This window comes from Schistocerca gregaria, chromosome 4 (genome assembly GCF_023897955.1).
Source record: "Schistocerca gregaria isolate iqSchGreg1 chromosome 4, iqSchGreg1.2, whole genome shotgun sequence".
Lineage (NCBI taxonomy): Eukaryota > Metazoa > Arthropoda > Insecta > Orthoptera > Acrididae > Schistocerca > Schistocerca gregaria.
In genome coordinates this window covers 654,126,092-654,147,870 of record NC_064923.1, presented here as the reverse complement: position 1 = coordinate 654,147,870, position 21,779 = coordinate 654,126,092, and the positions used below count along the sequence as shown (strand labels likewise).

The 21,779-nt window shown below is 40.0% G+C and overlaps 1 protein-coding gene across 4 annotated transcripts in view; it reads right to left on the bottom strand.

Moving 5' to 3' along the window:
* Positions 1-15,183: 15,183 nt before the first annotated feature.
* The window catches only part of LOC126267398 (thymidylate kinase), a 73,429-nt gene continuing 66,833 nt past the window's right edge, over positions 15,184-21,779 (bottom strand). For all 4 annotated transcript variants that reach the window (XM_049972605.1, XM_049972604.1, XM_049972602.1 and 1 more), the window contains exons 5-6: positions 21,534-21,722; positions 15,184-15,502 (exon numbers count right to left, since the gene is read on the bottom strand). In XM_049972605.1, coding sequence (XP_049828562.1) covers positions 15,395-15,502; positions 21,534-21,722 — 297 coding nt within the window. In that variant the 3' untranslated portion in view covers positions 15,184-15,394. The remainder of the gene's footprint in view (positions 15,503-21,533; positions 21,723-21,779) is intronic.

The following is a 21,779-nucleotide window of genomic DNA, read 5'->3' as shown; positions in this document are numbered from 1 at the left end:
CCTTTGTTCAAAACATTATAGCCTGATTAAAATTTCTTGGTAATTGACATTTCACACGTTGGAGTTGCCTTCTTCCAAGAGCAATGAACGTCACGACCAAACTGTTCGCTGTTGACTAGCCGCCGATTGTGGTCTGTTCACTTCCACTGTTTGGCTGCTACTGTTGTGTAAGGAGTATGCATATTTCGTAACAGTGTGTGTGTGTGTGTGTGTGTGTGTGTGTGTGTGTGTGTGTGTGTGTGTGTGTGTGTGTGTGTAGTTTTTTGTGAAATCCAAAGAAAAATGTTCAAATGTATGTAAAGTCTACGGGACTTAACTGCTGAGGTCATCAGTCCCTAGTCTTACACACTATTAACCTAAGTTTAACTTCCGCTAAGGACAAAACACCCGCGCGCGCGCACACACGCACACACACACCCACACACACCCACACACACCCACACACACACACGCGCGTGCACGCACATGCCCGATGGAGCACTCGAACCTCCGGCGGGAGCAGCCGCACAATCCTCGACGACATGGCGCCTTAGACTGTGTGGCCATTCCTCGGGGCTGTGAAGAAAAAGAGGCAGACCTATGATTTGGGATACAAACACATCACGAAAGAAAAGAGGCCAAGGAATTACATTTAAAGGACTATTGTGACATCTGTTTTGCAATGTGTTGGAATACATTCACCGAGTTTACATGCGTTTCCAAAACCGGGTTTTGTAAGCCGATGTCCCAGTTCTGCTTTTGGTTGGACAGGTAAATACTTCAAAATCGATTCTGGAAATCTGCTTTTATAAATCTGTTTTCCAGTTCCACAATCGATTTTCGTGCCCATGTAAGCATCTCGGAAAGTCTAGTTATTTTTACGTCTTTGCGTATCAACTGAACAGCAGCTGCCAGTCCACAGCCGGCAGCTAGCAGGCGGTGTTGCAACAGTTTACTGTCAGTTGGTAGCTGGCAGCTGGCAGGTGGCGTGGCAACAATTTAGCTACAGCTGACAACTTCAACTACTACTTGGACACTATATCGTGGCAGTCAGCCTCATTTTTGTCACCTGTAATAAACACCCCCTCTCCTATGGCATTTAATCTGTCTTTCTGATAGATATTTCATGACTCACTAAATATTGCAGAACTTTGTACTTCAGGTTTTGGCCATTTTCAGTCACTATAGTAATGTGAGTGTAAGAAATTTCCTGGATGGCAGTAAATTAGGGTACTTTGTTACAAATAGTTCATCAATTTTTTTTGAAAAAATTTTGGCAGTCAAGGTATCTTTACTCTGAGCACAGTCCAATTTCACTATCTGCTTGTTGGCTGGTGAGAGTTCATCAGAGTACCTCAATCCACTCTGTGTGCCTTCCACAAGTGCTCAGCTACATGAACAGCTGCTTCTTTTGTGTAGTGCACACCTGACCTATCCTGGGGAGTCTTACAGTTCTCCTCTCTATATAATGTAGGCTCAGAAATCTGCAGCCAAGACTATCATAGTGTTAACAAAGCCTTTGGATGATACCCTCCTCTAACCTCAAAACCAAAAGACCCAAACCATCAAACAATGCTGCTAACTGAGAGCTCTGTTTGCAACCCGCGTGTAAAGCCAGCAGCCTTCACCACTTCCAACAGCTCTTCATTTGAAATGAAGACAGGCGTATTAACCATGCAAAAGGCATCATTGGTGCCAGTTTGAGCCACAACTTGCAGATGACTGCACCCTGAATTCTTGACAGCAGCAGGAAGGTCTCCTCCACATCTCAGATAAGGGGCTTCAGCAGACATATCGAGCACACACTTGCTTTCTTTCTGGCCCAGTACCCTATTTCTCTAAAGGGCTGCCTAATGCAACTGAAGTTAGAGCTCCCGATAACTAACAACCCCCCACCCCCCACTGTGTGGCTGCTCGAACCCTGCTAAAGAAGCGGTCACCTGTTCACTCACAGGGTGAATGGACGAGGCCAGAGGCTGGGTCAGCACTCACCACAGAAGTGTTTAGTTCTTAGTGCTGTGAAATGTGGGAAAGACCCCAAGTGGAAATTATAAGAGGAGGAACGGCACCAAAAATGGAACAGAAACATAATACGTAGAAAATCGTCCATGCAACCTGCCACTGAAGATGACTTGGAGAGAATAAAGGTGAAATGCATATGACACGAAAATTGTGTTCCTTTCAGTTGTAGTCAGACGGTCCAAAAGTAAAAATTATCAATATACCGCAAGACTCCTTACCTTTTTTGATTGCTTCTTCTTGATACAGGACACAGCAGGTTTCTCAACAGCTCAAGTGAGTCTTACTGGCCAGTTTTGGTTTCAGTGGGTGATGCAAATCAAACTTGTTAACTAGGGGAACAGTGTAACAACCTGTTCTTCATGTTCCCTGTACATGCACCCAGCCCTACCACTCACAGTCAAGTGAACAAGTGCTGATAGATCCCTTATTTCCTGATAATGTTACACTATAATTCACAAAAAAAAAGTAGGCAATTAGAGAAATAACTAACACTGCTCACAGCAGACAAATAAAACAGCTATGGATCATTTCCAAGCAGAAGACCCTCGTAAAATGACTGAACTAGGCACTCTACACAAACTAAGCATTGCTGCTGCTGCTACTTCTGGCTACAACCCCCTCCCTCCCCCCCCCCCCCCCCCAAAGGCTAGAGCACTGCACTACAAAGTTAGTTCATGCGACATCGACACTAGCTAAACATAACCTTCTAAAAATTAATTAACAGTCCCACAACATACATGGACAGTTACTGTTCATGTCTTTACACAAATATGGATGAAAATGACTAAACTAAATGCTGCATATGTACTAGGTAATGCTGCCAGTAGTGGTTGCTCACTGGTTTAAAACTAGACTACTACTGCATTCAGAACACCTTCAAAGAACATGCAGCAAACTCCTAACTTTATTAACATTGTATAAACAATCCAGAATGAATTTTCACTTTGCAGCAGAGCACGCACTGACTGAAGCTTTTTGATAGATTAAACTGTATGCCAGACTGGGACTCAAACCTGGGACCTTCATATTTCACGAGCAAGTGCTCTACCAACTGAACTGTCCCAGCACAACTCACAACCCGCCATCACCACCGGACTTGGAAGGTAGGAGATGAGGTATGGTAGAAGTATGGTTGTGGGGGTGGGTTTTAAGTCATGCTTGGGTAGCTCAGTCAATAGAACACTGTGTGCAATTCTCTACATAAAATAATGATTGACAAACATTCCAGTTGTAGAAACACACACTTGGATAATTCAGATTTTGAGAACAAAAACATGCTATACAACAAACAATACATCAAGCAAAGAACTCAAGCTGCATAAAAAATGTATTTAACAGATTTTTGGATATCTGTTTTACATTAAACTGTTACTCCAAAACGTTTTGATTATTAATTTTCCATTATTAATTAAGGAAGAGCTGGCTTGACACACTATGGATACAAGAAAGGACAACACAAAGGGTCACAGACTCGTTTGACCCATGGGGCAATGCTTTTATGGTGCAGAAAACCTAAATTGGCAGACACTTGAAGATACATGCCAACTGTTCCACCAAAGCTTCTTTAAGAAACAGCATTACATCAGGAATCTAGAAACATTCTACTAACCTCACACACTACTCCTGCAGGGACTGTAGGAACAAGATTAGACTAATTGTAGCATACATAGTAGAATTTACATAAATGAATACATATTCATTCTCACTACGTTCCATGCATGAATGGAACAGGAACAAACCTTAATACATGATACAGTGAGAAGTAGCTTCTACCATGCAGTTCGTGGTGGTTTGCAGACCGTGATGCTAAAAATCGTGGGATGATGAACAAACAGGAGGAGACTGCTCTAAAGTACGGCAGATCATGGAAAGGGAAAGATTACACACATCAAATTAAAATTTTAATTGAAATAAAGCATTTTTCATTCATCTAGAAATATGGTTAACATGTACTCTTACTTGAAAATGCATGGAAGGAACAATAAGTAAAATAAGGGAAAGGTAACCACTCGCCTATAGTGGATCAATGTGTGCACAGCAACACCAACAGAAAACCCCGGGCCCTTAACTGACCTAAATCTGCTTCTGAGTACATCCCATGCTTGTTATGTAGATTATGATACTGCTTACTTATATCTACTGAAGCAAATTTTGCATGCTTGGAACAAAGTTTCTTGATTTTAATGTTTATTTTTCAAATTTCCCTACTGATACACAAATGGCAGAGTGGATTGTGTCTATGAGGCACTGTTTCAAGTATTATATTTCTTGGTTTATTCTGTTCTAAACTTCAAGCAAAAATTTGCCTTTTTTTCACAACTATATTTGGGCTCATTACTCAAACAATAGTCATTTTCCTGTAATATTTTTGTATAAAGATCAGACTATACATTTTTAATTCCCACACTGTGTTAAATCGCTCTCATCACTTCAATGTTTTGATTTCTCTCCTGGAACATGATAGACAGTTTTCCACAATGAATGACTGTTACGGAAAACACATTGTAGTTTTTATTTAATTATTTCAATTTCCTATCTTTATTTCCATAATGGACATTCATTTTCCACCCATCCATTGTTACTGTTGTAAGTTCAATCATCTGAATGTCAAACATATCAGTTTTTATTTGGAAATTTACATGCTTTGCAAAGTATGGTAGCTTATTTGCAGCTAAAACCTTATCTTTATGCTTCACTTCCTTTCATTCAGACCATTTATCACATTTTTGCTGAAGAGAAACTACTGACCTCTACACTCAAAGCAACCTTAGCTACGTGTTTTACATCCAGGCTTTCTAGTTATTATGATTATCTTGCTATGAGCAAAACAGGAAGAATCAAAATGAAATTTCACTCTGCAGTGGAGTGTGCAATCATATGAAACTTCCTAGCTGATTAAAACTGTGTGCTGGACTGAGACTTGAATTCGGAACTTCTGCCTTTTGCAGGTAAGCCCTCTACTGACTGAGCTTCTAAAGCACGACTCATGACCCACCCTCACAGCTTTATTTCTGCCAGTACCTCATCTTCTATCTTTCAAACTTCACAGAAGCTCTCCTCGAAACTTGCAAGAAGGTCAAGGTGGCCAGAGACAGTGATCATGAGTGTGCGAGTTGTGTTTGCATGAATGTGTTGTTTGCTGTCCATTTCAGAAGGCCTTTTGGCAAAAAGCTTACTTGATCTATCCTTTTCATAATACTGTCATTAACTTAGTTTGTCTAATTCAATTCCTTAATATCCTACTGCACAATATTTTGGAACAACACTTCCCTGAGGCACAAATTAATCACTGTTAAGAAATGTAATTTTTATATACTGATTCTATAAAATACAGACTTGTTCTCCATAACGAATTGTTTTTGCATGTGAGATATGGATCATACTATACTAAAGTAGATAATGAGAACAAAGGAAAAACAAGACAATCATATGTGGTCATGAATATAGTGGGTAGGCGTCGGGGATATAGTCATCACTCTGCAGCAGTCTGTACACAATTTTGAAACTTGTACTCAGAACATTGCCTTTGTCAGTAAATTCTCTTTAACACTTATGTTAATTGGGTTTCTTATGTGGGGCAATACTGTCCAAGACCTTCAGTCTTGGCAGAAGGACAATATGGTGTTTTGATGACATGGAGCTTCCTGCATGGCAGTTGCTGATGTGGTGTGGTGTCACCCAACAGGGAACAATGTCCACTCTAGCTATTGGCTGAAAGCATCCGTAACATATATAAGCATGTGAAAGATGTAGGCCCCTGGATAGCCAAACAGTTTGAGGCCAAGACTTTCGCTATCACTGCTTGAGAAGTCTTGCGGGATCAGCCCAAGCAAACAGTTGTGTCTTGGTCACAGGCTGTACAAACTGTTGCATAATGTTTTAATTATCATCAGTTGAAGTTCAAATAACAGTCAAAAGGCAAAGAAATAGTCACAAAAATGTTGACATTCATAATTATTAAATCGGAAGTGAATGTGATGATTAAGAATCACTGCATATTATAATGTGTTGTTAGGCACCAGTGGATTTACGTGCTGTGATAGCATTGATTAAAAAAATTCTTTCAGTTCTGTCTTCAGACAGTTATTAAAGCTGGCATCCCTAAAATTTACTTAAAGTGTTCAGTACTGAAGTCACGTTCCTCACTATCCCACAATTTTCACTTAATAGTACTCCGACGTCTCAATGTATCAACAAGTCCACGGTATGGTCTCACCAACTACTGTGAAAGAGACATCATCTATAAATGACATCATGTTCGAGACCTCTATAGACATTCTTGGTAGGGTGTGACAGATCTGTACATCTCCAAACACAACTCTCACATGTACAGTCAGTTTACTGCAAATAGATGCCATGGCAGTACTTATCAATGTAATGGGAGTGTTTTACTCTTTTACCATCTGAGGCATGACTCACAACCCATCTTCATAGCTTCAATTCTGTCAATACCCCTCTCCTACTATCCAAACTTAAAAGAAGCTCTCTCGCGTGCCCAGCACTAGCATAAGAGGTGGGTCCTTCTCAACCTGGGACAAAAGTGATCTGGCCCTCCTTCCCGAACTGATCCCTCTTTTCTCAACGAAGAAGGAACTAACAGTTCCACAAGTTATGTAATACATAAAGACTTCAGACAGTAAATTATGCATGTCGTCCCATGCTAAGACCACTGCACAACAATTGTAGTGCTTTGTCAGAAGAAAGTAAGAGTGTACATGTTCTGGGCTTCTTGTAGACACAGGTCAGGTGCAGTATGGGAAACATCACAGCAGGTGTTTGAAATGGAACATCGACTGGAAATGTACTCCAAAGCTGAAGTACGCAGGACAGTATGATTCTTTTGAATAAAGTGAAATGGTGCCAACAATTTGACCGAGGCCCCACAGACGCTGTGTTGATCAGGAAGCCCAGATCACGCAATTTCCATCTTTTTGTCAAGCTGAAAGAATGTCTGGGGGGAAGAGAGATTTCCCAATGAAGAAGACATTCACAAAATGTTCTCCAATGGCTCTATAGCCAAGGAGCAGATTTTTATTGTTGAAGAACTGAATGACTGGCAGAATGTACAACTGTAGTTTACAAGGACTTGGTAACAACAATGAAAAGTTGTGCCATGTATCAATGTACTTTGAAGTGTAGTGCAGCATTCAATAGAAGTCACTTGGCCTGCCATAATAATGTGTAACTTACTTTTTGAAGTCTCCTCCCAGCTTTTTCCTACTTTAAATGTGTCCATCAGTGGTACTCGTACTGGCCAGCCACTCTGTTTCCTTGTAATTTGACAGCTCCCCCAAGTGGATTCTCTTTTTGATATTATTAATAAAATTAGTTTCAAAAATTTTAGTGCGCCTACCCAGAACCGATTCCATAAGCAAATGACAATCATGATGCATTATAAAGGTGAGAACAACTTGGGCAGAAGAACGGATTTTTAACAATTTAAAGCAGTTCACCAACAAACTTTTATTAATTCACATCACTGCGCCATGAAAAATGCAAAACATTTTCTTAGAACTTAGCTACTGTTCAAATGTATCACTGTTGCCAATAAGAAGGCCATGATAAATAAACAGATGCTCTCACCAAGATTTGAATTCCATTCACCTGATGACGACTTGATACCTCTGATATCAGTGCCTCGACAAAACAAATAAGTCAGTCAAAAATGTTGGTTATAACTGTGTATATATTCTCTATTTAAATAGCTCTACAAATAGAAATAACATGCATAGTACGAGAAACTGCATATAACTTTTGTGAATCAATGCCTAAGGAAATTGCTGATTTTGAAGTGTACTTTGATAATGGCTCATGTACTGATGTTTACTGACAAACCGTAACTTTGACCACTCTTCCTCCATGCTCAGTTTAAGGACTGGTTGGCAGCAGATCTCCAGTCATCTTTCTTTCTGTGTAGGTATTACACCTGACACCTTTTATAATATGATCTATTTATATCAGTCATGGTGTTTCTCTGGTTCTTACAACACTAAAACATACCTCTACGATTGTTTTTCAGAGCCCCTCTTGACTCACTAAATGACCAATAATCATAACTCTTCATTTTTACAGTAGTTGTAATGAGATTTATTTTATGCTTTCCATCACACAAGAAACTATATCATATGTTTTTAATAAAATATAAAGCAGTAATTCAACAGGCAGCTTCAACCCGAGATTACATAAAGTCACAGATAAGGATCAAATATACATCTCTGCCTACCTTCTTATGTTTTGTCTTCCACAGAGGACAAAGTGCAGCCATCTTTTAGACTTCATTTCCGCCACTGGAGAGAAGTGGCAACAAATAATCTTTCACCACCATTGTATCAAACTGCACAATTAAGCTAATGTATTTCAAATTAATTATGTGAAGATTCTGAGTTGTAAAAAAACAACGATGTTAGTTAATAATTAGACATTGCATACTGAACACACAGGGAAAGTCTTGGAGAACAATAAAAGGTCTACAGTTTTTTTTTCTCTGATCCTATCTCTACTCCGTGGCTCAAATTATTTTTATAAGATCCACCCCAAAGATTTAATTGCCTTCTCTGGGGTGCACAGATCAGAAATTATGTGTTTCATGATAGTCTTCTGTTAGCTCCTCTCTCACTGTTTTAAAGAGCTCTTCATTTGTTCTCTTATCAGTCAACTTGATTTTCAGAATGCATTTAACTACATATGTCAAAATAAGTGTTTTTCCTTTTCTCAGTACCCAGAGTGGAGGTCTTCCAGCCATAAAATATTATATTCAATTTTCTAATTTGTATTGGGTTTCTTTTAGAAGTCAAATATCATCATCTTTTTATTGAAGACACTTTTTGCTGGAGCAATTGTGTTTGTGATCTTGTTTCTTAAATATGTAAATGAGTGAACTGTTCCTATACTTCCCATATTTAAGAAGAGTGAAAAGACACAGCCTTCTTTGGTATGTTCTCACCAGCCTTTGTTGCACATTTTTCTGGTTGTCATTTGAGCTATGAAGAGTGGTGACAGCTGCTCGTTTCATACAAGGTCATGAATGTGATTCAAATTCTCAGTGCTGTGCCTAAACATCACCAGATTCTACATTAAAACGGTGAAGCACCATGAAGCTTAGAGATGGGCCATCCGTCTTATATACAAACCATTCTATGATTCCCTTGCAAAAATTGATTGCTGGTAACACAATAGATACCACTGATTTCTTGTCCATCAGCCAACTGCAGATTTGTTATATACATTACAAAAAGGAGAAAAAAAATAAATGACCACCACTGTGACACATATAATAATATATTGTGCAGGGCAGATTATATATATATATATATATATATATATATATATATATATATATATATATCAAGCTTTTGCAACCAACGGTTGCTTCTTCAGGAAAGAAGTAAGGAGACGAAAGGATGTGGGTTTTAAGGGAGAGGGTAAGGAGTCATTCCAATCCCGGGAGCAGAAAGACTTACCTTAGGGGGAAAAAAGGACAGGTATACACTTGCGCACACACACACATATCCATCCGCACATACACAGACACAATCAGACATTTGTAAAGGCAAAGAGTTTGGGCAGAGATGTCAGTCGAGGCGGAAGTACACAGGCAAAGATGTTGTTGAAAGACAGGTGAGGTATGAGCGGCGGCAACTTGAAAGATGTGCTGGCCGTGCACCAAGGCATGTTTAGCGACAGGGTGATCCTCATTGTCAACAAACACTGTCTGCCTGTGTCCATTCATGCGAATGGACAGTTTGTTGCTGGTCATTCCCACATAGAAAGCTTCACAGTGTAGGCAGGTCAGTTGGTAACTCACGTGGGTGCTTTCACACGCGGCTCTGCCTTTGATCGTGTACACCTTCCGAGTTACAGGACTGCAGTAGGTGGTGGTGGGAGGGTGCATGGGACAGGTTTTACACCGGGGGCGGTTACAAGGGTAGGAGCCAGAGGGTAGGGAAGGTGGTTTGGGGATTTCACAGGGATGAATTAAGAGGTTATGAAGGTTAGGTGGACGGCGGAAAGACACTCTTGGTGGAGTGGGGAGGATTTCGTGAAGGATGGATCTCATTTCAGGGCAGGATTTTAGGAAGTCGTATCCCTGCTGGAGAGCCACATTCAGAGTCTGATCCAGTCCCAGAAAGTATCCTGTCACAAGTGGGGCACTTTTGTGGTGGTTCTGTGGGAGGTTCTGGGTTTGATGGGATGAGGAAGTGGCTCTGGTTATTTGTTTCTGTACCAGGTCGGGAGGGTAGTTGCGGGATGCGAAAGCTGTTTTCAGGTTGTTGGTGTAATGGTTCAGGGATTCCCGACTGGAGCAGATTCATTTGCCACGAAGACCTAGGCTGTAGGAAAGGGACCGTTTGATGTGGAATGGGTGGCAGCTGTCATAATGGAGGTACTGTTGCTTGTTGGTGGGTTTGATGTGGACGGACAAGTGAAGCTGGCCATTGGACAGATGGAGGTCAACGTCAAGGAAAGTGGCAAGGGATTTCGAGTAGGACCAGGTGAATCTGATAGAATCAAAGGAGTTGAGGTTGGAGAGGAAATTCTGGAGTTCTTCTTCGCTGTGAGTCCAGATCATGAAGATGTCATGAATAAATCTGTACCAAACTTTGGGTTGGCAGGCCTGGGTAACCAAGACGACTTCCTCTAAGTGACCCATGAATAGGTTGGCATATGAGGGGGCCATCCTGGTACCCATGGCTGTTCCCTTTAATTGTTAGTATGTCTGGCCTTCAAAATTGAAGAAGTTGTGGGTCAGGATGAAGCTGGCTAAGGTAATGAGGAAAGAGGTTATAGGTAGGGTGGCAGGTGATCGGCGTGAAAGGAAGTTCTCCATCGCAGCGAGGCCCTGGACGTGTGGAATATTTGTGTATAAGGAAGGGGCATCAATGGTTACAAGGATGGTTTCCGGGGGTAACAGATTGGGTAAGGATTCCATCCTTCACGAAATCCTCCCCACTCCACCAAGAGTGTCTTTCCGCCGTCCACCTAACCTTCCTAACCTCTTGGTTCATCCCTATGAAATCCCCAAACCACCTTCCCTACCCTCTGGCTCCTACCCTTGTAACCGCCCCCGGTGTAAAACCTGTCCTATGCACCCTCCTGCCACCACCTACTCCAGTCCTGTAACCCAGAAGGTGTACACGATCAAAGGCAGAGCCACGTGTGAAAGCACCCACATGATTTACCAACTGACCTGCCTACACTGTGAAGCTTTCTATGTGGGAATGACCAGCAACAAACTGTCCAATCGCATGAATGGACACAGGCAGACAGTGTTTGTTGGTAATGTGGATCACCCTGTGGCTATACATGCCTTGGTGCACGGCCAGCACATCTTGGTACAGTATTACACTGTCCGGGTTATCTGGATACTTCCCACCAACACCAACCTATCCGAACTCCGGAGATAGGAACTTGCCCTTCAGTATATCCTCTCTTCTCGATATCCGCCAGGCCTCAACCTCCGCTAATTTCAAGTTGCCACCGCTCATACCTCACCTGTCTTTCAACAACTTCTTTGCCTCTGTACTTCTGCCTCGACTGACATCTCTGCCCAAACTCTTTGCCTTTACAAATGTGTGCTTGTGTCTGTGTATGTGCGGATGGATATGTGTGTGTGTGTGTGTGTGTGTGTGTGTGTGTGTGTGTGTGTGTGTGTGTGTGTGTGTGTTATTTTATTCTGCCTGTCTACCGGTGCTTTCCCGCTTGGTAAGTCTTGGAATCTTTGTTTTTAATATATATATATATATATATATATATAACTCTTTACATTCTCAATGACTCGTGTGAAAACTCTACTAGCTATTAATTATTTTATGTACAATATTCACCACCTCCCACGTTGTTGTTGTGGTGGTCTTCATTCCAGAACTGGTTTGGTGCAGCTCTCTTTGCTACTCTATACTGTGCAAGTTTCTTCATCTCCGAGTAACTACTGCAGCCTACGTCCTGCTGAATCTGTTTAGTGTAGTCACCTCTTGGTCCGCCTCTATGATTTTCTCTCCATGCTTTTCTCCAGTACTAAACTGGTGATCCCTTGATGCCTCTCTCCTATCAAACGAGACCTCCTTCTAGCTGAGTTTGCCACAAATTCTTCTTGCCCCCAATTATATTCAATACCTGCTCATCAGTTACGTGATCAACTCATCTAATCTTCAGCATTCTTTTGTAACAACACATTTCAAAAGCTTCTATACTCTCTTTGGCTAAACTATTTGTTCTCCACGTTTCACATCCATACATGGCTACATTCCATAAAAATACTTTCAGAAAAGACTTCCTGACACTTAAATCTATACATGATGTTCACAAATTTCTCTTCTTCAGAAATGCTTTTCATGCCATAGCCAGTCTATATTTTATATCCTCTCTACTTCAACCAACATCAGTCACTTTGCTACCCAAATAGCAAAACTCATCTACTACTTTAAGTGTTTCATTTCCTAACCTAGTACCCTCAACATTGCCTGATTTAATTCGGCTACATTCCATTATCCTCATTTTACTCTTATTGATGTTCATCTTATCTCCTCCTTTCAAGACACTGTCCATTCTGTTCAACTGCTCTGTCTCTGACAGAATTAAAATGTCCTCAGCAAATCTCAAAGCTCTTATTTCTTCTCAATGGATTTTAATTCCTACTCCAATTTTTTTTTCCTTTACTGCTTGCTCAATATACAGACTGAATAACACCGAAGATAGGCTACAACCCTGCCTCACTCCCTTCTCAACCACTGCTTCCCTTTCGTGGCCCTCAGCTCTTAGTACTGCCATTTGGTTTCTGTACAAATTGTAAATAGCTTTTCGCCCCCTGTATTTTACCTCTGCCACCTTCAGAATTTGAAAGAGTATTACAGTCAGCATTGTCAAAAACTTTCTCTAAGTCTACAAATGCTAAAAACAAAGGCTTGCTTTTCCCTAATCTATCTTCTAAGATAAGCCATAGGGTCAATATTTCCTTTTAAGTTCCAACATTTCTATGGAATCAAAACTGATCTTCCCCAAGATCGGCTTCTACAAGTTTTTCCATTCATCTGTAAAGAATTTATGTTAGTATTTTGCAACCATGACTTATTAAACTTATAGTTCGGTACTTTTTACAACTGTCAACACCTGCTTTCTTTGGGATGGGAGTTGTTATATTCTTCTTGAAGCCTGAGGGTATTTCGCCTGTCTCATACTCCTTAGTCACCAGATGTAGAGTTTTGTCATGGCTCATTCTCCCAAAGCTATCAGTAATTCTAATGGAATATTCTCTACTCCCGGGGCCTTGTTTCGACTTAGGTCTTTCAGTGCTCTATCAAACTTTTCACGCTATCGACAGGGGATCTCAGGTTGATTCCGTATTTCTAGATTTCTGCATTTCCTTCTTTGTTTAGGACTGGTTTTCTATCTGAGCTCTTGATATTCACAGATCTGGTTCTCTTTTCTCCAAACGTCTCTTTAATTTTCCTGAAGGCAGTATCTATCTTACCCCTAGTGAGACATGTATTTACATCCTAACATTTGTCCTCTACCCATCCCTGCTTATCCATTTTGCACTTCCTGTCTATCTCATTTTTGAGACTTTGTATCCCTCCACATTTACTGCATTTTCATATTTTCTCCTTTCATCAATTAAATCCAATACCTCCTCTGTTACCCAAAGATTTCTACTAACCTTCGCCATTTTACTTACTTGATCCTCTGCTGCCTTCACTATTTCATCTCTCAAAGCTATCCATTTTTCTTCTACTGTATTTCTGTCCCCTGTTCTTGTCCATCATTCTCTAATGCTCTCCTTGAAACTCTCTACAACCTCTGGTTCATTCAGTTTATCCAGGCCCCATCTCCTTAAATGCTTACTTTTTTGGAATTTCTTCAGTTTTAATCTACAGTTCAGAACCAATAGATTGTGGTCACACATCTGCCCCTGAAAATGACTTACAATTTAAAACCTGGTTCTTACATCTCTGTCTTACCGTTATATAATCTGTCTCAAACCTTCCAGTGTCTCCAGGCCTCCTCCACGTATACAACCTTCTTTCATGATTCTTAAACCAAGTGTTAGCTATGATTAGGTTTTGCTGTGCTACCATGCGCCTTCCTGTTTCATTCATTACCCCAGTCCATATACACCTACTACTTTTCCTTCTCTTCCTTTTCCTACTATTGAATTCCAATCCCCCATGACTTTTCAATGTTCTTCTTCCTTAACTATCTGAATAACTTCTTTTATCACATTATACATTTCTTCAATCTCTTCATCTGCAGAGCTAGTTGGTATAGAAACATTTTCTACTGTGGTAGCATGGGCTTGGGCTACCATAATGTGTTCACTATGCCGTTCATACTAGTTTATCTGCATTCCTATTTTTTATTCATTATTAAACTAACTCCTGCATTACCCCTATTTGATTTTGTATTTATAACCCTGTATTCACCTGACCAGAAGTCTTGTTCCTCCTGCCACCGAACTTCACTAATTCCCACAATATCGAACTGTGACCTATCCATTTCTCTTTTTAAATTTTCTAAACTACCTGCCCAATTAAGGGATCTGACATTCCACACTCCGATCCACATAACACCAGTTTTCTTTTTCTGATAACAACGTCGTCCTGAGTAGTCCCTACCAGGAGATCCGAATGGGGGACTATTTTACCTCTGGAATATTTTACCCAGAAGGACGCCATTATCATTTAACCATACAGTAAAGCTGCATGCCCCTGAGGAAAAATTACAGCTGCAGTTTCCCCTTGCTTTCAGCCATTCTCAGTACCAGCACAGGAAGGCGGTTTTGGTTGATGTTACAGGCTCAGATCAGTCAATCATTCAGAATGTTGCCCCTGCAACTACTGAAAAGGCTGCTGCCTCCCTTCAGGAACCACATATTTGTCTGGCCTCTCAACAGATACCCTCCGTTATGGTTGCACCTATGGTATGGCTTTCTGTATTGCTGAGGCACACAGGCCTCCCCACGAACAGCAAGGTCCATGGTTCATGGGGGGACATCACACATAAGATGAGCAAATGTTAGTTAATAATTTGAGCAAATTTGTCAATGAAGTACGTACAATTAGATGCAGGTGTTTTTTACCAACAGACTTTCAAAGGTGACTGTTGTTATTCTTTTTTTATGCATGCTTCATAACTGTGACAAAATATTTTAAAAAGTTCTCACAGAGGAGAATTAGAAGATGATTCCTGTTATTAGATGTACTGTCTCCTCTGCCACATACTCTCTTTCTCTTTAATTCAACACTTACATATTAAAAATCACTTTGCCTTTCAGCAGAAAGGGCAAACAATAACAATATATAAAAATGAGCAAATTACATTACACGTATATTAACTGTGTGATATTCTCATTATCAGCAACTGGAGAACTATGACAATCACCCTTCTCTGGAAATGAAAGCTACCACAGATAACCAATTTCAGAATTTTTCACATTTTCTATTATACTTAGAGCATTTGTAAGTATTTCTTCATGTAAAATGTCTTTCTTTTGGTCAGCATTCAAAACCTGAAAAATAAATTAATTTTTAAAAAGAGTGGCAAACAAAAGAAAAAATATTGTGTGTCAAATTGGTTTTGTAGTAACTATACAAATCAATATCACTCTGCTTCCCAGTTTAATATTTTTATCCAATAAGTAAAGGGTTGAAAAAGGGACAGAAGAGGTTGACAGAAGGATATAGGATGACTTAGAATTTCTATTTGGTGTGATGAATGTCAGCTTGCTCTAAAAGTAGAAAAATGGAAGGATATTTCAGATGACTAGGTAAAGGAATCCAGTAATGTTTGAATACAGTATCAGTGGGGTGCTGCTTGATACAGTCATGTCGATTAAATATCTTGACATAATGTTGAAAAGGGATGTGAAATGGAACAAGAGCACAGGTATTATAGTACAGAAGGTGAATGCTCAGTTACAGTTTATTGGGAGAATTTTAAGAAAGAAGACCATGTGTAGAACACTAGTGTGATCTATTCTTGAGTACTGCTTGAGTGTTATGGGATCCCTACAAGGTCAGATTAAAGGCAGACATCGAAGCAATTCGTAGTAGTGCTCCTAGATTTGTTACTTGTAGGTCTGATCAACAGGCAGGTATAACAAAAATGTTTTCTGAACTGAAATAGGAAGTTCTGGAGGTAAGGAGACATTCTTCTGGTTAATAACCACAAACATACTTTTTGTGAAAGGGCTTTGTAGACAAGACAAGACAGATTAAGGCTCATGAAGAGTTGTTTTTTACTCACTCCATTTGCAATGAAAGGGGAAGATCACTGTGGCACGAGGAACCCTCTGCCATGCACTATGTAGAGGCTTGTGGAGTATGTACATAGACATATATTTAGAGTAGATGGGCGTGTGTAGAGTTGAAAGGGATGGGGAGTTAATAACACAAGTTCCTTGTCTCTGCCAAAGTAACAGCAATTTTGAAGTGCTTATCTGCTGCTCAGATAACTATGCAGTGTGCTCATTTTTGTGTGTGTGTGTGGTGTGTGTGTGTGTGTGTGTGTGTGTGTGTGTGTGTGTGTGTAATTTTACTCTCTACAAATTACTTGTCCTAGCTCGATAATTGTATCAGGTTGGTGATGTACCATATTTTACATGAAACATCTGCAAAAAGCACTGAACTTAAAACTATTTTACCAAATAAAAATGCTGGTAAATATATTTATGCCTGTTTCAGGATAGTGTGGCTGAAAAATCTACACAACAGCCAATGCACTCCAGTCCAAACAATTTTCTAGACTTTATTTAGTCAATTTTCCTAACAATGGATGGATTTTCCAAATCATCTGTTACAGAGATCACAAAAGTCACAAAATCACTAGGTCTCTGAAAATCAGTAAGTCATCTGGTTATTATTGTATTTCAATTGAAACAGTAAAACACTGGTATTAGTTGCTTGTGTGACTTTCTAACTAGTCAATGAGTCAAAGTGTATTTCCTGAAAAACTGAACTGTGCAGTACTAACACGTGATTGTAAAATTGGATGTAAGCAAGTAATGTTATTACAGGTACTTCTTTGTCCTTCCTCTATACTGAAAAGTTCTTGAGAAGGCACCTCACAACAGTACACTGAACTACCACTCTGAGAATAACATATTAACAGTAGCCCAATTTGGCTTCTGTAAAGGGTTCTCTACTGACAAAGTTCTTAAACTTACATGCCAATAAATATAGTCCCTAATGGTGTTTGTGGTTAATATTGAGGAGGAACACAATTTTCATATATTGGCTTGTCACGGGTCCGCCAAAGGCGGCACAAAAAATATCCATGTAGTGATTACCAAACACATTTATTTACACAAGATGTGGAGTAAGTACTTCTTGATATAGAACAGCAACATTTCTGGCGGCTGAAGACCGGTTAGATTGTCACTGAGTCTAATTTCAATGAACACACTTTACAAAAGTCAAAGTCCCCTAGGATGCTCAGTATTACAGAACAAATTGAATGAATAAGGTTTAAGTCCCATAGGGAGATAAACTAAGCTCATCAGTAGCCATTTAAACAGGAATATATTTACAAGTCCACAATCTTCCACAACGACAGAGCTCCACCTTCTTTGATGATGAGGCCACGAACACTCTAACCTAACCTAAGTCCATAGATTACAGCTCACAGGTTTACAAAGTCAGATATGAATGGCAGCAGTGTCACGGAAGCAGCTCTCAAGTGAGAAATTGAATTGGTGGAATCCTTGTGGAATCGGCATCTGGCAGAGTGAAACTTACTCAGAGTGAACTCATCTCCTTTGGCCTAAACGTTGCCCTAAATACCATTTGCTGCTAGGTTCAGCCGGGCCTGTTTTTGATCACGTGTCTTATGGAAGAGAATAGCTCCATGCGGCCCATGGCTTCTTGAGGCACTTGGGTTGCCTCATGGTGGACAATCAGAGCACGCCATCAATCTTCCAAAAAATTTTCCCCTGTGTGTAAGGCATCTTCAGAGCACTGAACTGTCACTGGTTGCTGACGCTGCAAGTGTTAAGCCTTGGTACAGCAGTTTGCTTTTGAGTGTTCATCAGAGTTGCAGTTTCCATTGTTTTTCCATAACATTTTTATTACTAACTCAGCCATTATCTTCAGGTGCCATGAGTGGCATAATGATGCAATGATGCATAACTGCTGCCCGGCTGGAGTCCAATCATACAGCAAGAATGCATACCAACTCAACTTGCAGCACCAGAAGAAGATAATTGGATTGGTCATCAAAATACCATGCACAAAAATGGAATTGACAATTCAGCTAAATACACAAAAGCACTCTAACACACTATTAAGACCTGATTGATCAATTTTCACATAGACTTCTGCATTCTCATCGAAAGTTGAGAAAGGAGTTTTATATTCTGGAGCAAAAGTGTGTATCACATACCAGCAGAAAACTGATAATATTTCAGAATAGAATAAAAGAATACTTCAACATCCATTCCAACAATTTATCAGAGCATTTGGAATTAGAGTTACACATAGTTTATGCCCCTAACATTTGTATGTTGATAATGGACTATAAAGTTACATAAATGCTTTGTCCGAATCATTAGTAAAATCATTGACTGATATGAGAAGGAAAAGGAGGAGGAGGAGGAGGAGGAGGAGGAGGAGGAGGAGGAGGAGGAGAAGGAGAAGGAGGAGGATGAGGATTAGTGGCTTTTTCCAAAGCACTAAAGTAGTTTTTATCCTAATATACATTAAGTAATTTAGACGTGACTCACATAATTAAAAGTGTGAGTATGATGGCACCAGCTATAATTAGTTGTTAATATACTTTACAGAATTTGCCTGCAGTGGCTGCTTCTGGCTGTCAATTTATAAAAGAATGGAAAGCAGGGAAAGATTTAATTGCTCATTTTTCCCATGCACCATTTGGAACAATAGAGAAACAGTTTGGAGGTTTTGATGAACCCTCTGCCAAGCACTTAATTGTGACTCGCAGAATAATCACGTAGATGTAGATGTTGAACACGACTTGTTCCAGATCTCTGAAGGCTCTTCCAACTGATTGGATTCAGCTACCACAATGCATGTTTGGCTTGTACAACTTGTTTTATGCAGTCTTACCTCACCTATCAATGTACTCTACATGAAATAAATAACAAACCTCTGAAATGAGCTAGAGTGTACAGCTAAATGAAGAAAGAAAGATACACACATCTACCTTGAAATCTGGCACATACTCAATTTGCCTGTCTACACCCGTCATTACAGTATCATGGAATGGCTCCATTCAAAAGGAACCATCACATACGTTGAAATGCTTATCCCAATGGTAGACGATCAATTCCCATTTTGTAGAATGCAATCGGCCGCTGATGGATCCATCCACACTTGCACTTCCTCATCTGACTAAAACTGATGTCCACACTTCATTCTTCAGGTCACCAAAAATGTGAAAATCATACAGTGAAATAGCCAAGCTGTAATGAGAAGGTTGCAGTGTTTCACAACCAAATCAGACTTCATCTGATTGGCAATGTGGGGGCAGGCATTATTGTGCCAAAGTATGATTTCACCCGAAAGCATTCCCGGGTATTTTGACTTTATGGCAGTTTCTGCAAAGTGTCTTCATAGTGTGGCGCATTGATTGTGGTTCTACATTCAAGGAACTCAAGGAGCAAAGGGGCCTCCAGTCCAAGAATAAGTTCATCAGGACCCTACCAGAACTAGTGTGAACAGCTTTGGATTTCTTTGGCAGAGGACATGCTGGCTGTTTCCATTGTTGGTTTTGCCATTTACCCCAGGCTTGAAATGTTGGCACCACATTCCCTGTGACAATACAGAACACACATGCTTGCTCTTCCTCATGGTACTACAGCACATGACTCAGACTTGATAGCATTCTGTCCATCTTTTGACCCTCTGTCCAGTGATACAACACCCGCTGTGTGCAAATTTGCGGTAATGCATGTGATCTTTGATGAAGGCATGCTCAGAGCCATGGCTAATGCTCGCCTTAACATGAATATTATCTTCCGTGATCAGTCAGTCTCCCCTGATAAGGCCATCTATTCTCCCATGACATAAGGGTTAATGGCTCGATGGATCTGTCCTGGGTGCGGATCGCCTTGCAGTGATGGGCGCCCTTCCTGGAATCTCCTCTGCCACTTGTGCACACACATTAGGGGCATGCAGCGTTTACCATACACAGAGGACAATTAATGACAAATTTTGCATACTCCAGCACACTCAGCCGCCATAGAATGAACCACTCATCTCTTCTCTTCTTTTCTTGCCTCCATGTCACAGCTGAATGAACACACTAGACCAGTCGTAACCCAACAACTGTGTGCACCTCTGATGTGGCACTATGCCATTTCCCTACATGACAGTGACAGTATTTAAACATAACAACCGTGGGCCCATATTGTTTCTTGACTCATTTGGGAATGTGGGTTCTCTAAATGCTGTACGGTTTTCTGTGATGCTCAATATCTTCCTTGTATTGACTGCCACAGAAATTTGTTGAGCATTTCTGTGGCATTCCTATACTAACTGAATAAACCAAAACCCATAAGGAAGTGTGCAGCCTTACCCCCCCCCCCTTTTTTTTCTGTTTTTAATTCAAGTTGAAAAAATCTCAAGACATTCACAAAATAATCAGGAATTTTAATTACTTTTTCTCTGAATTCAGCCAATAAAACTTCTCCACTTCTAGATTCATATGGTCATCCCACCATAAAATGCTTCGGATACATAATTCTAAATACTTGTGCTTATGGCCAACTGCCTGTTGTGTAGTCAAACAAAATAGGACCTTTTCAACTATTTGAACATATAACATTTCATTTACTTTCAGATATACTACTTCTACTAATTCCAATTCAACTGGATCCATGCTTCAAGAAAACATTCACCACCCATCAGTTGATGACATTATCTTATACAGGGAAAGATGACATTTGGAGATCAAGTGTTTCCCAACTGCATGTTATTTAAATGATTCATAAATGATTCAAGATTTCGAAACAAGGTTTCCAAAAAGTGATGTTATGCACCACCTGTTAATTTACCAATCTACTGATGAACATGTTCTTTCTTTTTGTGAAGTGACGTACAAAAAAGCCAATCACATAATACTTGCCTACTTTTCCAGTGAAACATCTTACAAATTAAGCAATGTGCAGTTTCATCTCCATTGCTATAACAGGATCTGAACTGATGATGTGACCCTCGTAGAGATTATTTTCTGCTGATTTTTGTGAAACATTTTATATGCATTACATTACTAATTAATGTTTTCAAGAGCTCTAAAATGTCATTACAATAAAGGATATTCCACTTGTGGGATTAAGAAAGGAGACAGAAAAGAAGTAAGTAGCAAACAATACAGCTAAATACTTACTCTGTTGCATACAATCACAGCTGGAACTCACTCAACTTAATTAATGACTCTGTGTCATTACATAGAACATCTGTTATGTTTCTAGTTTCAAAAACTGTTCATACTAGCAATACAGACATAACAACTTTTGAAGTTCTACATATCTTATGATAAATTACATAATTAGAATCATTGAGTGAAAATGAAATGGTTACCTTCCAACTATTGTCAATTAGCTTCTTGAAGTTGTTATAAACTGATCTTTGGAAATTTGTTGTTTCATATCTCTCTGAACCAAATCCACCACGCTTTTCCATTGCTTCCATGTTCATATCCAGAAAGAAAACTACATCTGGCTTTGGCAACCCAGTCCCAGGTAAGGTGCACCATTTAAAGTCCATTGCCTATAGCAGAAAGTTATGCACACTAACAAGTTCATAACAATAAAATTACTGATGACA